We start from the raw sequence: 16973 nt of genomic DNA on the forward strand, positions 1-16973 counted from the left end.
AAAACGTTGAAAACCTGGCTTTTTGCAAAGACCTAGATCTGTTATGCTGCACCATTCGCGCACACAAAGCTAATTCAGTCAGTCAGTCTCTATAACAAGAAGAATTCGAATCTTGAGTCCAGCAGTTACAGAATCAGGATAACAAGTGCAGCTAACAAGACACAATTGGAGAACCTTGGATGTAAAGGGAAAGCCTGTTTTCCTTGGAGGCCGGATTGGAAAAATATTGTCTGCCTAGGTGAATTGGACAGGTCTGCAGCAAAAATAAGAAAAAGGCAGCAGGGTCATGCAGCTTTTCTATGGCATTCTAGGGCTTATGTCTCTCTGTCTCTTTGACACACAGCAGAAGTCAGCAACACAAAATTACAGACACAATCAAAGAAGGGCGGCAGCAGTTCATGTTTCATAAGTGCCAAATAGATGTCACTTGCAGGGGAGTAAGTGTTTACCGGTACATTACAGGATAAAGGCAGTGCAAAAGTTAACACAGAGCATGATGGTAGCATTTATCGTTTCACTTGTAGACCTACAGAGTAACAGCAATACAAGCTGCATATAACCACACATGGACAGCAGCAGTAGAAGCTTCACACACAGGCCTGGTATGTCGGGCTCGAGCAGCAGTGCAAGCTTATCACACATGTACTTAACCCCTGCATGAATTGCAGCCATGTGCTTCACATATTCTTCACTCCCTCACCCATCGAATGCTGCCCTGCAAGACTCTAAATAAACTTGAAAGGAACAGGTATGTTGATCATTAGAATCCTCGACACACGATTGGTAAGTAATTATCAGATTATTTGTGATTAAAGTTTAGTTTCAGGGTTTTTGAATTAAGCTGTATCTTGTACTGAACTTTCTATTTGCAGTTTGCCTTTGCCTAGTGTCTTGAAATTGGTGTCTTTGTTTCAGGTACACAATTGAGCAGTCACATCAACAGGGTAGTCAGTCACCCCACACTGCCTGTTACCATCACTGCCCATGAAGATAGACACATCAAATTTTTTGACAATAAAACGGGTAAGTGTGAGTGCTTGAACATTGTTATTTGTTGCTGTCTGTCTACTATCACATCATTTTCTTCTTTACATCCATAATGCGCAACAGCCTTGGTTGAATGTTGCTTTATACCCTCTAATGGTAGCCCCTTTACTATTTAGTGATTTACCGCTACCTCAGCTTATTTCAGCTGGCCTAGTATTCACAATTAATGTGTTTATTGCTCCCAAATTGTTCATGTTTTTAATTTGCTTTAAAAATTATTCTAATGTTTGCCCTTAGTAACTGCTGCAGTACTGTTCAAGGCACCCCACCAACCACTAACAAGTAATTGTTTGATGAATGGGGGAAGCAAGTGATTATTCATGTAGACTTGAACCTTTCTTTATAGTCTGTTAATCATTTGTGAATCGTCCTCTTCAAGTGACTGTGGCTGCTGATGAATAAAAATATGTATCTGATAGACTTTTAGCTACGGATTTCTTACCTTAGAATTATCCCCTGGTATAAGGCGGCGCTGAGCGCCTGGGATTTGTGGAAAAATCTGCAGAAACTGTGTCATATCCCTAAGATAAATCTATATACCCCGCTGTGGAACTCAGGTTATACACCAAATTTGAGTGTGGATGGGGCCTGGAAATGCTGGGAGCAGCTGGGTATTCAGACTGTGGGTGATGTGATGTTGAATGGAAGCATTGTCAGCTTCGACTGGATACAAGAGAAGTATGGTCTCCCCAACGATCAAATCTTTAAGTATCTCCAGGTTACACAAACACTTAAAACTGTTATTTTGGATATCTTGCTCGAGTCATACTGCCCCGTGCTGGGGTATTTGCTAAGAGGAGGAGATAGGATTAGTAGTATATATCAAGCCCTTATTGAAAAATCCCCTGATGATCTTGAGAAGCAGGAGGTCGCCTGGGCAGTTAGACTTCAAGATCCGGATACTGACCTTGATAAGGCCCTGAGTTTAGATAAGCAGGTACTTCGATCTTCAAATCTGAAGGTTCAGCATTTTAAAACACTTTTTAACCTGTACTACACACCATCTAAGCTACATGATTGGGGCATGAGGATTGACAGCAATTGCCCTAGGTGCCGGAAAGGTCCAGGAAGACCTATTACATATGTTTTTTCACTGCGAGCAGCTTAGCTTGATTAAAATCGAGATAGAGAAATTTTTAGAGGGGCTGCTAGGCTTAAAGATCTCCCTAAAGATCTCCCTATCCCCGACAATAATGATCCTTGGGAGTGATAGCAAAACGGCCCTCTTGAATAAAGAAACAGAGGCTTTTATCTCTCTAGCTGTTGCCGTTTTACGTATCCTACTCTCAGCCGCTTGGAAGGATCCAAATCCCCCAACCTTCCAAATGTGGCTGACCAGGCTTCTTGGTGTTCATAACATCGAATCCACTCTATATTTTTATAAGGGTAAGAAAAAGCGTGATTTTGGAAATAAGATATGGGACCCCTTTGAAAATTGGAGAGAGAGGCAGTTATAATTAATCGGTGATGAGTATCTTATATGTATAATTATTCTTATATGTAACCACCTATCTATTTCTTATTGAATGTCTGGTTTTATCTATGATGCTTTTATGCTTATCGAAAATTACTATGAGATAATGGATCTTTCCGTATTAAGCTGTATTTGTTTTCTACCAATGAATTTTCAATTAAAAAAAATAAAAAAAAATAAAAAGAATTATCCTCAGACATGAGTGGATCCGGACATTTTTCATGAGCAGCACCCCTGCACAGCAGTAGGTGGCGTCGATCGGCTCCACTAAGCGTTGTCCACGCCAGAAGTGACGTGCGTGGTGCCTGTATAGGCACCACCCGAGCGCGCTGATGTTCATTTTTAGGTCGAGCTGACGTTAGCATTCATGCGAAGCATGAATGCTGTCAGCTCGACAACTATTGTGATCAGTATTTAGGAGAGTGGACACCAAAGTGTTACGAGCTTTTTCAGTCTCGGATTTCACCTCGGGAGCGCGCAGCATTGTCTGCAGTGGCAGTGTCAGTTTCGCTTTTTTATTACTTTCGTTTTTCCCGAGGCTGGCTGAGGCTGGCTTGGAATGAACAGGCTTGCCCCTGCGCATGCGCAGAGTAACTCACAGCCCTTGCTTTTACAGACGCAGGCAGGCAGCCCCCACCCCTCTGCATGCACGCACGCACGCACACACAGGCGAGCGCATGCACACGCAGGCACACACATACAGGCACACAGACACTCGCTCACACACACACACCCCCCTCCCCCCACAGTCACACACACGCACGCACACACACATACATACAAAGCCCGCCCGCACTCGCGCGCGCACATGCTTTTCAAACGCCCCCCTCCCCCCTCGCCGCTCCCCCGTTCGGCAACGCACTCACCGGCTTCCTTCGTGCGGCGGCTCTCCTCAGCTGCAGGGCCCGGCAGCAGGACTCTTCTTCCCTCCTTCGGCACCGGGGCGCAGGGTAGGCTCCTGCCTGCTCCGGTGCTCCAAACACGGCGGCTCCGTCCAATCGCGGCTCTTCCGTGAGAGGCGGGGTAGGCTCCCGCCCCCCTACTTCCTGTTTCCTGTTGTCGCGCCGGCCTGCCTGACTTCCTGGTCGCAGGCCGGCAGAGTGACGGCGGTGATTGCGGTATGTATTTAGTTAGTTATTTATGCATTTTTATATAGCGCGGACTTTACCCGAAGGCGGTATTTATTTATTTATTTTTTTGGGACGCTGCGTGCTGTCCCGCACCACCTCCTGCTGCATTTCCTGCTAGTCGGCGCCCGTTGCTGTTGACAATTCTTTTGCATGTCCTATGTGAAAGCTGCAGTATTTGTCTTTGGTCAGTATTTGACACTTACTGAACACTGTTTTTACGTCAAGAATCCACTTGATAACATTGCACACGTGTTTTGTATTTTAAATTTGCTCCTCGCAAACAGCATGCACGCATTTAAAACTAGTTCTTTATGTTTTTCCTTCTGTATTTCTTGCTCTCGTTTTCTCGCTCCCTCCTACAAACTTAAGTATCGGCCCTTGCACTGAGTTCTTCCTTTCTCCACCTCCCTCTGTGCCCCACCAGGTCATTATTTACCACATTGCAATATACTTTTTCATCGCAGTTTCCAATCATTTTAGCTCTTGCTCCTAATGCAGCTGTCGAGTGACCTTTTGTAGTCAACGTAAAAAACAGATTTCATAACAACTGTTGAAAGGGGCTTAGGCGTCACCCACATACATGTTGGTTGCCTTGAGTAGCAGGACATTGTTGCTTATGGTCTCAAGCCAGTGATCTTGGCTGTGTGCCGGATCTGTTTATGTAAAGTTAAAGGCAGTAGGCCTGAGATATTTGTTGTGAAAATGTTTGTTTTTTCCCAAGATTTTCATACGCGTAAATTCTTGTGGCCTAGTGGACGTTGGTAAACCACTGTCATTCTGGTTCTGTACAGTAAGCAAAGCAGGTTAAGGTGCAAACTTTTCGATTTTCAAGGGGAGAGGATGTAGCCTTATGGTTAGAGCAATGCAATAGGTCTTGCATTATTAAAGTTTGAGCTAATGGCATTGTAAATGACAATGCCTTTTATTCATTTGCATTGGTGCGTAAACAAGCACTTTGTACTTCTAGTCCATGCTTATGAGAAGCAAGGCTGGCAGTCTCTTTTACTGCCAGCCTTGCTCATCTTAAGGAAGGACTATACGTTCAAAGTGCGTGTTTATGCACCGATTGCAGCTTTTAAAAACAAATGAATAAAAGGCATTGTCATTTACAATGCCAATAGCTCAAACTTTAATAATGCGAGACCTATTGCATTGTAAATGCTTGTTTTCTTTTTGTGCCAGCCAGCACCGATTTGGAGAGACCTACCCTGTCTGCTGGGCTTCCCTTTGTTTTTTGTTAGTGTTTTGTTGAGAGTTCTTCGCCTGGTGTTTCAGGGATGTCCACTAGGAAGACCGGCTTCAAGCCCTGTGGCACCTGTCATCAACAGATGTCCGTGACGGACGCACATCTTGTTTTCCTCTTGGACTGCGACCACAACACGAAGACTTGAGGCGATTTGTGGCGTCATGTGCGCCAAGGTCAAGAGGGAGTGGTTCCTCAAGCTCCTTGCTGCCTCACGAGCGTCCCTGCAGCGGTCTCGGTCCCGGTCAAGAGGAAGTTCCCCAGATTGGTCGCAGATTCCAAGATCGATGTCACCTTCCAAGTTGTTGGGCCACTCTGTAAGTCCCTCAAAAAAAAAGATAGTAAGAAGTTGAAGTGGTCTTGGACTTCATCTCGGCCGACGAGGGAGCTTCGACTTTTGAGGCCTGTCTCCGCGGTTGCACCAGTGCTTGGGTTGGCTCCACACTTCTCTGATTTTCCGTCTGCTCGCCCAACCGTCGCTCAACTCCAAAAGTTTTATGGGTACCGGTTATGTTATTTCCATTTACAGCGTGTGCGGCTACTCCAAGGAGGGTCCCGATGCGAACCATGAGGAGCCACAAGACCAATTTATGCAAATAAAAATGTTTTCAGCTTCTTTTTAAACAGAATGGGATCTAGTATGTTCCGACGATCAAATGGCAGTGCATTCCAAGCTACTGTGGCTTTCGAGGCAAGGGAACTGCCTCCCATCCTTTGCATTCAGAAGCGTGGGACCAGGGCCAGTAGTTATGATGAAGAGTGCAGATATCTCGCCGGCACATAGAAAAAAAAATGCTTTTGTTCCTCGTGGGTGCTAATCTCAGCGGGGCCCACACTCAACGAAGAGATCTGTGCGAATCAACAAGTTACATTTCTGCTTACTACCTGAGTGGCTCAGCCTTTCATCATCCGGACGTTCACACAATGAAGTTGGCAAATAAGTGTGTTGTAGTCTTGTGGGTACGTTTTTGCCTATATAGCATCCACCTACGGGACGTACCCTGAATTTCTCCAACTGACTACTGTGTGATCCTCTGCGCATTACCACAAACCAAGAGCCAACAATATCAAAGCGTCAGGCGTGTATCTCCGAAAGAAAACCTCGCACACTGAAATTCCCGCACAGACTTCTCATGACCTCTGCCGCCCTTGTTCCTAAGGAAAACTTTGCTTGGCAAACCCCCTTGGAAAACTGATATGTGAATCACTACTCGCTCTACTACTTACTCTACTACTCACTCTCTACTAGTCACTCTACTACTCACTCTCTACTAGTCACTCTACTACTCACTCTAGTACTCTCAACAACTCTATACTACTCACTCTATCAATTACTCTATTACTCTCTAGTACTCATTCTACTACTCTACTACACTCTCTACTCCTCTACTACGCACTCTCTACTACTTACTCTCTACTACACACTTTCTACTACTCTCTACTCACACTACTAATCACTCTATCTACTACTCTCTACAACTCTAACTCTATACTACTCGCTCTACTACTCTACTCTCTACTACTCATTCTCTACTACTCACTCTCTACTTCTCTCAAATCACTATACTACTCACTATCTAATACTAACTCTGCCACAACTCTTTATTACTCACTCTGTACTACTCTACTAACTCATTACTACTCACTCTAATACTCTCTATTACTCACTCTCTACTACTCTCTAGTACACTTTACCTATCCGTCAGGACACTGAAACATTTCTGAACTGAGGATCAATTTTACGGTCATATATTCTGGTCAAAGTGCATGTTTTACAGACAACCAAAGAATACAACTGTTTGCGTATCTACGTCTCTAGGAGAGCGCACAGTGGTCACATTTAAGCATCTGGGCCTCCTTTAGAATGGCATATATGCCAGAGAGTCCAGAAACGGATAACTGCACAATTACCCCACCCCACTCCCGTGGAAGATACCCACACCTCTTCCTCTACCCGCTCACTCTTAGTGAAGTCAAACCCCATCACTATTGCTTTTCTTGTTAGAGGAATATGCATGCATCCTGTTGTATCTCGTCTTGCACCTCCACACTTTTCTTGCACAGGCAGCGAAATGCAATGCAATAGGTCTCGCATTTGCGAGAGATTAAGCTATTGCCAAAATAAAAAGTTTGACATTTACAATGCCAAAGGCGAGACCGTTGCATTGTAAATGCTAGTTTCCATGGTGACACCTAGGTACGTAAATGCATCATGAGTATTGTGTCTTCCATGGTGATTTTCCCCTTAAATGATCAATGTTTATTAAAAATCATGAACTTAGTTTTGTCTGCGTTGATCTTAAGCCCTCATAGTGTGCAGAACTCTTCTAACAAGACCAGCGGCGCTGTAGTCCACTGGGGATGTTGGAGATGATGAGGATATCGTCTGCAAACATAAGTATGGGGATCTTGGAGCCAGTAAAAGATGGGGCGTCAGTTGGTGCTGGGCAAAAAATTTAACAGCCTTGTTAATGAAAAGGAAGAAAAATGTGGGGGCCAAAAAACCCCCCTGCTGCACACCCTTGTCGACCCAGAATCTATCTGTGATTTCTCCCTGGGCACCCCAACGTATATGAGCAAAATTGCTCTTGTGGAGCCGCACTAAAATGGATAGCCGATTGGCTGGCATACCTAGATCCCGCAGGACCTCCCACAGTTTACTTCGAGACACTAGTTTAAAGGCCAATTTTAAATCTACAAAGACTGCATATATACTGCCTTCGCCGAGCACCACTGTCCTCCAATATATCAAGATAAATCTAAAAACTTGGTCTACTGTGCTGATATGGGCCCGAAAACCAGCTTGCTCAGGGGTTATAATGCTATTATCATTGGCCGATTCATGTATCTTTCCCAGTGCAAGGCGTGCCACCACTTTTTGAATAGCGCAAATAAGACTAATGGCCCAGTAATTCGTTGGCTGTGATATGTCCCCCTTCTTGTAAACCAGGATAATCTCGGCCCCCATCCACGAATCTGGTATGAGGGCACCTTGGCCCAGCCGTTTACTAGTAAGGTTATATACCTACATCCACCTTTTTCTATCATGTTTAAAAACATCTGCAGGGATACTGTCAATACCCAGTGTTCTTCCCCCGTGATTGCATTAAGAGCAACCCTAACTTCCGAGGGTTCAAATGCCAGGCTCATCATCTGCGTAGATGTCCTCGTTAGGGGACCAGAGATCCCTACTTCTTCCCCTGAATACTGCAGATCAAAGTGCTTTACCCAAAGGTCAGGGGCTATGTGATTTTCTGGTGACAGGGGTTGTTCCCCGCTGACTCATTTTACAAGGGCCCAGAAATGTTGGAGATTTCTTCTTGTGTATGCTAGCCTCAATTCCTGCCACTTTTGCTCATCCCATTCACGTTTTGCTTTGCTCTGTACAGTTCTATAGGCATTCCTTACTTCCCTTATGGAATCCCTGTTGCGAGTTCTGATGGCTACCCCTAAGGATTTACAGGCTCTACTACATTCTATTTTTGTACCAAGTTTGTTTCTTTTGCTTGAGAGTACCTCTGTTATTGCAGGCAGGGCCGGCTCTAGAGCGGTGCTACCGCACTGGGCGCCACATTCTGGGGGCGCCATTTGTGCATGCACTTTAAAAGTACGCTCCTCCGGGAGTTCAGAGTGTGTGCACAAAGAGTGTTGCCTGGTTGGGCTTTGCCTATTCCCACTCAAATGGGCCACATTTTCCCATTTGTACACTTAAAAAATTCCTCTGCTCGTTCGTCAAATTTGAGTTGATACTCGCCCTAAATTAAGTGAGTGCTGGCCTGATGCTGCAGCTGAGGGGAGCCGAAAGTCCTGGGAGGTGCAAGGGCATGCGAAGCAGGCAGCTAACAAGGGAATTGTGGGAAGCTTAGTTTACCCATAATTCCTGGCCACCGTTTCCTGGCGCACAAAATTCCCCAGTTCCTTAAGTTAACTTGCGTGCTGGGAAATGGTGCAGCTTGCAGAGCTGGCCTGCAGCTTTCCGCTTTGCTATCCAAGGGGCTTTAGAGGATTTATTCATCACTGGTAGGTCGGTTTCTGTGCTACTTTCGTACATGGAACTTACTTCATTCTTCCAGATTGCCTAAGAGTATAACTGCTGCTGGAGCTACGAAACTCGCAGGTTGGCACGGGCTCCTGCTTGGCACCGATGGCATTTACACATTGTGAGACAAAAGTAATCCCCCGCTCTGCAAACCAGCCTTTTACCCTAGGCTCTTGTGTTTTTTCGAAGTACAAACTTCCTCTCAAATGATTGTTTTTTTTTGTCTATTTGCGCCGTTGTTATGGGTGCTTGTAAAATACCGTAGCATCCACCAATAATTGGCTGGCACGGATCTTCAATATGTTTATCAGCAACGCGCTCCATGTTCCAACAAACTAGAGGAGGGTTATGGTGCATTAGTCCAGTTTGTTCAGTGGAAGTGAACTAAAACTACAATGTCCAGCATGCACGTGTTTAAAGAAAGCTGCGGAATGGAACAGCCTTTAGGCTCAGAATTTAGTGAGGATGAGTGATGAGCATGAATGTTTCCATTTTTGGGGACGGACAGGCACATGTAAGGAACTGTGGGGGAGAATCAACGAAACCCTGCGCAACTTGTAACACGAAGGTCATACAGAAAGCTCAGTGGGTTACTGCGTTTGACATGGATATCTTTTTGCTACTGTTCGTGCATTATAATCCTTCTAAGAGCTACAGGCAAACTGCAAGGCAAAGGATTAGAACTTTTTTCCTCCAACTTTTATTAGTCTAAGTTTGCTAAAAAATGGTTCCTTTAGGTAGTGAAACATTCTTATTAGTATAGATAGCACCAGCCACTGAATTATGTTTTAAATCCTGAGTTTGTTTCTCCAGATCAAGCACTCTTAAAAAATACTGCCCAGCAACAGGGTGGCACACCTTGTAGCCCTTTTTGTCTAATGTAACAATTCCTATACATTGATTCACACACTTGTATGATTCACTGTCTCTACATAGCATTAGTTTAATGTTAAGCACTCTGACAACTTACAGTACGATGAGAGTGGTGCTGTAAATAAAATAAATGTGAAAAATAGGCTATGGAAGGATGAGGGGCACTGTTGTTTCCTGGCAGTGAGGGAATCTGTGGAGTGGGTTCTGGGGGTGCCAACAAAGGCTTTCGCACTGGGCACCACCAATGCAAAAGCCAGCCCTGATTGCAGGGTATTTGGAAGTATGGCCGAACTCTATCACATAGCAAGGCATGGATGGTAGTAACTAGTTCTATTGGTTGGCCCTTATCACAGAGACCTTCTAGAGTATTGTGAGAAAGTGGCTCTAAATATACTGGAACAGAATAAGGTACAGTGTGTATAGAGTACACAAACCCCCCAGAGGTATAACAGAGGTTAAAGCCAGGTGTGACCTTACTCTCTAAAGTGGTAGCTTGGTCGAGCACTAAGGCAGTACCCGAGAACAGTGTAAAGCATTTGTTGTACACACTCAGTCAGCAAAAGGTTTCACACACTCAGACTGAACTCCAGGCCAATTGTTTTTAAATCAAAGATATAGATGTTTTATTTCTAGAACCAACAGTTATCAAAATATACTACTCATAATATGAGAGGTCTCAGATGAGTACTTTGCAGAAAGGCAATAAACTTTGTGTACACAAAAGGTACAGGGGTTGCAGTAGGCAACACAATTCTAAACACACTGTTCGAGGCATATGAGCTGCAGATTACACACTGTGCATATATGGTCACCTAGTGTTGGGCCCGGATGTTTGCAGTTTGTTTTTGTTGTAGAAAAGTCTTTGGAAGTAACGGGATAGGTGACTCCTCCTTTGGATGATACTGCGCATGGGTATCGGCTCCATCCCCAGATTGTTTTTTTCTGCCACCGGGCTCGGATGTATTTCCAGTGCTCCGTGTTGGAACCGAATTCCTTTGGCGCGCAATCCTCACCAGCTTCTATAATTTAGTTTCAAACGCGTTTCCAGTCGACGCTACTCTTCAACACCGAGGACTTCGATTCCGGTCTTCGACGACGGCATTCGGGCCTAACTAGGCCCCGACTCCAACTCATGGAAAGGACGCCATTTAAAAAGTGTCCTCAATGTGGATCGAAGTTTACCCACACCGACCTTCATGAGGTGTGTAACCTTTGCCTCTCCCCGGAGCACGAGGCCAGAGACTGTTCCGCTTGTACCTCTTTCCGCTCCAAGAAGACGATCCGGGACCGAAGAGCTAGGAGAACAATGGCTCGATCTTCTGCTTCGATTCCATACGACATTTTCGCAGAGGGCGTCGACGTCCCAGAACAACATGGTGTCGACAGCAACTCTGAGGCAGAAGATTCCGATGTCTAGGACGTCACTCCAGGACAGTGGGTCGAAAGTAAGACCGTTGACACCGACCCTTCCTCGCCACACCCAAAAAAGGCTCCGGTCACACCCTCGGGTGCACACCGAGACAAGGCTTCTACTGCCCCACCTTCGGGCCCGGCTAAGAAGCTACCCAACCCTTCAGGCGACTCGGGCTCGAGACGACCTCCCCACTGTGCCGGCGCACACCTACCAGCACCTAAAAAGACATCAGCTGCTACGCCGACATCTAAACAAACAGGCATACCGCTACCCCCTCGGCACCGAAACCAAGGTCGGAATCAAGCAAGCAGCTTCGGATCCGAAAAAACAACCGGATCCGAAAATGTAATCGGAACTGAGAAAATCATCGTAGCCGAAAAAACATTCAGAGCCGAATAAGACTCCTGCTTCTCCTGTTAAAGACATTGCCAAAAAAAACAAAAGAAGCCACTTCGGTGCCGAAACCTTCCTCCGCACCATAAGATCAGCCTCTTGCAGAGGACTTATTTCAACCAGACCCTGCACAAAAGTCTCTCGTTAAAGATCCAACCACTGGAGGGGGCGCTAGAGGGCGCACTAGCTAATGGCCGCACCTCTGTGAGGCTCTGGCTGCCTGGCCAGCATTATCCTGCTTTAATCCGCTTTGCCTGCAGATGGATGCCTGAAGATTGCACCGCTGCTGGATACACCCGAGCTGCGGCGCCGGTCCGAATCTGGAGAAGATCCGAACTCCGGGACCCGAGTTGTGGCGCCTTGAAGAAGCCCCGAGGTGCGTTGCTGCGGCGGGCTGCTGACCGGGACCGGGAGCTGTGCCACTTGAGACCGTGGCTTCACACGAGGCGGCTAGGCCTCGGCATCGCGTAACCCGGCCAGACCTGCGGGAGGCCTGCTGAACGACTGGCGGAGGTGAGTCTCGCCCCCCCCCCCCCCCCCTGAGAACGCTGCATTGAGGGGGAGGGCTGATCATCGCTCCGGCTCCCCTTCTGCGGCGGCGGACGGACGGGTGTCTGCACCCCTGATCCCGGCGGAGGCTGCAGCGGGCATTCCCGAGGGCACAACCCTTCACCTGGAGGACTCCCCCCGGACCAAGTCGGGACAATAGCTGCGCCTACACACAGCGGCCTGGGGCACCACTGGCGATTGCGGTCCACTACGAGCGGTGCCCCGCCGGCAGCTACAGCTGGGACATACCCGCACTGAACTCGCCCTCCACTGCTCTTCTTTACCCGAGGTGCTCCTGCTTTGGCGGGCTGCTGTGCTGTGCCCCAGGGGGTAGCGACACGCCTGTAGGCGCGAGTGCTCCGGACTGAGCCGGCTCCCTGGACTGGTGGGGGCTGCCTATACCCTATTGATAGGCCGCTGCCACGGTTGTCTCTGGGTAATCATATTGGGGAACAACCTACACGAAGGCTCTGATCTCGGGGACTGGCGGGCCCGCCACTCTTTGCCACTACTGGGTGCCAACAGCTGGGTCGCCATGGGCAAGAACGATGCCAAGCAACCCAAACTGTCCTTCGAACCTGCAGCTTCAAAGAAACCAACACGTGGTACAACGGGCGCCGGGAGCTCCTCAGGACAGCCAAGCGCCGAGACCCCTCCTGCGGTCATGACACCTGAGTTGCGCCTGATCATAGAGGAGATGCGACAGGGCTTCGCGACTGTCGTGGATAAGGTGGATCGGCTGTCCTCCAGGATGGACGGCGTGGTGCAAAAAGTGGAGGTGCACGAAGAACGGTTATCAGAGGCGGAGCAACGCATTTCCACTGCTGAGGACACTGCCGCGACGCACGACACACGCCTCACCCGCATGGACAACATCCTCAGAGTGATAGCGGCGAAGAACGAGGAGTTGGAGGCGAGAAGTAGACGCAATAACATCCGCGTCACGGGGGTTCCGGAGTCCACCAACACTGGGCGCATGGAGGACTATGTCGAACGTATACTGCAAACGGCTGTGGGCAAGGAGGCCTTCTCGAGCCAATTCATAGTTGAAAGAGCGCACCGATCCCTGGGTCCGGCCCCCAAGCCAGGAGCACCACCGCGGCCTATCATCGCCCGGTTACTTAACTACCGTGATAGGGACGTTGCCCTTCGAGCTGCCCGCACACACCGGAATTTGTCTTGTGATGGTGTACAGTTTTCACTCTACCCGGATTTCACGCCCATGGTACAGGACCAGAGGAGAAAGTTCCTGGAAGTGAAAAAGAAATTGAGGGACTTGCAGATCGACTACGCACTTCTGTACCCGGCCCGGCTCCGGGTGACCCATCAGGGCAAACAACACTTCTTCACGAACCCACAGCACGCTGAGGATTATGTTAAAAGGCTTCGCACTGAAAGGAGAAACAGACGGAACGAGGGAGAGGATGAAGCGGGAGGGAATCCTGCTGAACAAGATGAATGAATCATAACGGCGCCCTCATGATGTTTATGCCACTCGCACCCTATCGCACTGCTGGAATAGGGGCTGGGCACTGCTGGCGGTGACATCGGAATCCCCGCCCTGGCTGCTCCGGGGTGGCATTCTCCTTCGTCATTTGATTTGGGTACCTACCTTTCTGCGCCATGGACCCCCAGCAGACTACTGGCCCAGCTGGTGCGCACTACTCCTTTGATTGACTAGCGCTTGGGACGCACGCACTGATGATAATGCAGGTGACTTTGCGGGTGGCAATTGGGAAAGGGACGGGGCCATTGAAGTTATTGTTGTTTTCTACAATTAGAGGGTTATGGGTCCGGAACTGATGGTCCTTTGTTGAGGCTTATATCTGCAGGACTACTATAAGCCAGGCACCACCCCTTCTTCTCTGTCTTCCCCATATGGTATATGCGGGAGGGGAGTGTTGGGGTGAGTGAACGTGTACCTCTGATGCCCCCAGGAGGGGATTCCCCACATGGTTTTACTATGGTTAATGAGTACGGGGTTTGGGAGGGGGGGAGGGATCGTAATACTGGCAAGTTTGGGTTGCTTCAGTGGGTTGGGGGAGGACATGGGGAGTGGGGTTTCTGTTACTGTGAACGGAGTGAGGAGGAATGTTCACTTGTTGGGGTGGGGCTTGTTGGGAGAATGAATGAATGTGCGGATGGTAGTCATGGCATGTGTGCTGGGACTGGACGTGCGGGTTGTGTCAGCATGAATGATCAGGAAAACCGACGGTACTGTGCGATGTGGTTTTTGGTACAGGATGCGGCACCACAGAGTGCCGGGACTCTTTGCACTTATTGTTTACAGGGATGTGATGATGAGCACGGGTGACCATACTTTGAATACTGTGTCTATAATATCCTGGAATGTCAGAGGCCTTAATGACCCGCGGAAATGTAGGAATGTGCTGGGGTACTTAGATAGACACCAGGTGCAAATAGCTCTGCTCCAGGAGACTCACCTTAATCCGCGATGCACCCCTAGGTTTGCAAACAGATGGGCGACTGTAAGAGAGTTTTCCTCCTATTCCACCTATTCCAGGGGCACTGCCATTTTGATCAATAAACGACTGACGTTCCAGAAGCTGGGGGCTCGGACGGATAGCGAAGGGAGATACGTGATCCTTTGGGGGAGACTGGGCACTGATGTAGTGATGCTCATAAACTGTTACGCACCCAACATCGACACACCTGGGTTCTTCTTGTCACTATGGGGACATGCACTTGAGGTCGAGGCCACACACGTAGTCTGGGGGGGGGGGGACTTTAATCTCTCCTTACACCCGGGGATGGACAGGTCAGACGGTAGCGGACAGTACAACACGAAAGCCAGAGAAGCGTTGCGGGGCATACTGACGGAAGCGGGATTGTTGGACAGCTGGAGACACTTACACCCGGGGGCTAGGGAAGGCACCCACTTTACCACGCATGCACGCTCGTGGGCCAGGATCGATTACTGTTTCATCTCACGGGGTCTGGCTGGTGGCGTCGCAAAGGTGCGACACCTGCCTCGCACATACTCGGATCACTGCCCTGTGCTGACTGTCCTGGAATTACCTGGATATGCAAGAGTACGCCCACTGTGGCGGCTATTCCCCTCGGCTCTCCTTGACCCGGTATTCAAACAAGAACTCGGGGAGGAAATCGAGGCCTTCTTCCCTAGGAACAAGGGATCTGTTGCTAAGGTCGAAACGATCTGGGAGGCTTTCAAGGTCACTGTGCGCGGTGTCACAATCTCTAAGAGCTGTGGCGTGTTAAGGGAAATAGTGCGCACGCTGACGAGTATTGAAACGGAACTCAAAGCGTTGGAGGCGGAGATGGTTGGAAACCCTTGCCCCGACCTAGCGATAGCATTCAGAGCCAAGTTATCCAAATTTGAGGAGGAGGCAGCCAGGGAAGCCAAATTTCGTGGCAAGTACTGGACGGCTCGACGCTATTGCGAAGGAGATAGGCCGGGAAAAGTGTTGGCGGCACTCACTAGGCACCAGCGATTTGCCACGCACATACTGGAAATCTCTGATGGAGAAGGCAGAACCTGTCAGGACACTAGGGGAATACAGGACACCTTCCTGCAGCATTATAAACGGCTGTATACCACACAACAGGCTGGAGAGGTTAACCTCGGAGGGTTCCTCGATGACATCGCACTGTGTTGGCTGAGTGATAGTGATAGGGCTTTCCTGGGATGTCCTTTCGAGATTGATGAAATCCGAGAAGCGATCATGTCACTAAGTAACGGCAAAGCCTCGGGGCTGGACGGCCTGCCAGACGAATTTTATAAATGTTACATAGACATAATGGCACCAGTGCTGAAGGAGGTGTTTGAGGAGTCGTTGGAGGAGGGGATACTACCGGGCTCTATGAGGGAGGTGGCGATCACTTCATTGCTTAAGCCAGGGAAGGACCCGAGGGATACCGACGCCTACAGGCCCTTATCGCTGCTAAACTGCGATGCAAAGATTCTAGCGAAGGTGCTCGCGACTAGATTATCCCTACTTATGACTACCCTGGTGCTGCCGGATCAATCTGGGTTCGTCCCAGGAAGAGCTACGTCCCACAACCTCCGCACCCTGTTCTCCCTCATACCTACCATCTCGCCGGATCTGCCGGTCGCTGCTGTGTTCCTGGACGCCACCAAGGCGTTTGATTCGGTGGAGTGGGGCTATCTCCTGGCCATATTAGGCAGGATGGGCTTCCCCCGGATCTTCATTGCCTGGGTGACATTGCTTTATACCTCTCCAGTTGCTAGGGTCATCGTCAACGGAGTGCTGTCATCGCAGATGCCAATCACGAGAGGGACTCGACAGGGCTGCCCATTGTCGCCCCTGCTTTTTGCCCTAGCTATCGAGCCCCTGGCTTGCAGGATCCGGCAGTTGCATAAGGACAGCGCCTTTAATTGCAACCAAAGACAGATTGGCATATCCCTCTATGCGGACGACGTTACCTTGTATGTGCGGCGCCCGCAAGAACACCTCAACCCCCTATTGAGAGAATTTGTATTATTTGGTGGCGTCTCCGGCGTGCACATCAATTGGAAGAAGTCGCAGTTCTTCCCCCTCACGCCCTCAGTGGCCCATTTCCCGCTTTATTACCCGCTGGAGTGGTGTAGTACGGACTTGAAATACCTGGGAATTGTTGTGTCACTCGCTAAGGAGGACACGGTCCGACTGAACTATGGGGTGGCCATCTCCAAATTAGCCGATACTGTAACTCGCTGGTTGGCCCTCCCGCTGTCGATGGCGGGAAGAGCCTCCCTGATAAAAATGGTCATCCTCCCACGCTTCCTATACCTTTTTCAAAATATACCCTATTACCCGGGGGCCTACTTC

At 48.7% G+C, this 16973-nt stretch overlaps 1 protein-coding gene across 3 annotated transcripts in view; it reads left to right on the forward strand.

Moving 5' to 3' along the window:
• Positions 1 to 16973, forward strand: part of STRN3 (striatin 3) — a 1097014-nt gene that overhangs the window by 989431 nt on the left and 90610 nt on the right. For all 3 annotated transcript variants that reach the window (XM_086936977.1, XM_086936979.1, XM_086936980.1), the window contains one exon: positions 916 to 1023. In XM_086936977.1, coding sequence (XP_086793103.1) covers positions 916 to 1023 — 108 coding nt within the window. The remainder of the gene's footprint in view (positions 1 to 915; positions 1024 to 16973) is intronic.

Source organism: Lissotriton vulgaris, chromosome 9 (genome assembly GCF_964263255.1).
Source record: "Lissotriton vulgaris chromosome 9, aLisVul1.2, whole genome shotgun sequence".
NCBI classification, from domain to species: domain Eukaryota; kingdom Metazoa; phylum Chordata; class Amphibia; order Caudata; family Salamandridae; genus Lissotriton; species Lissotriton vulgaris.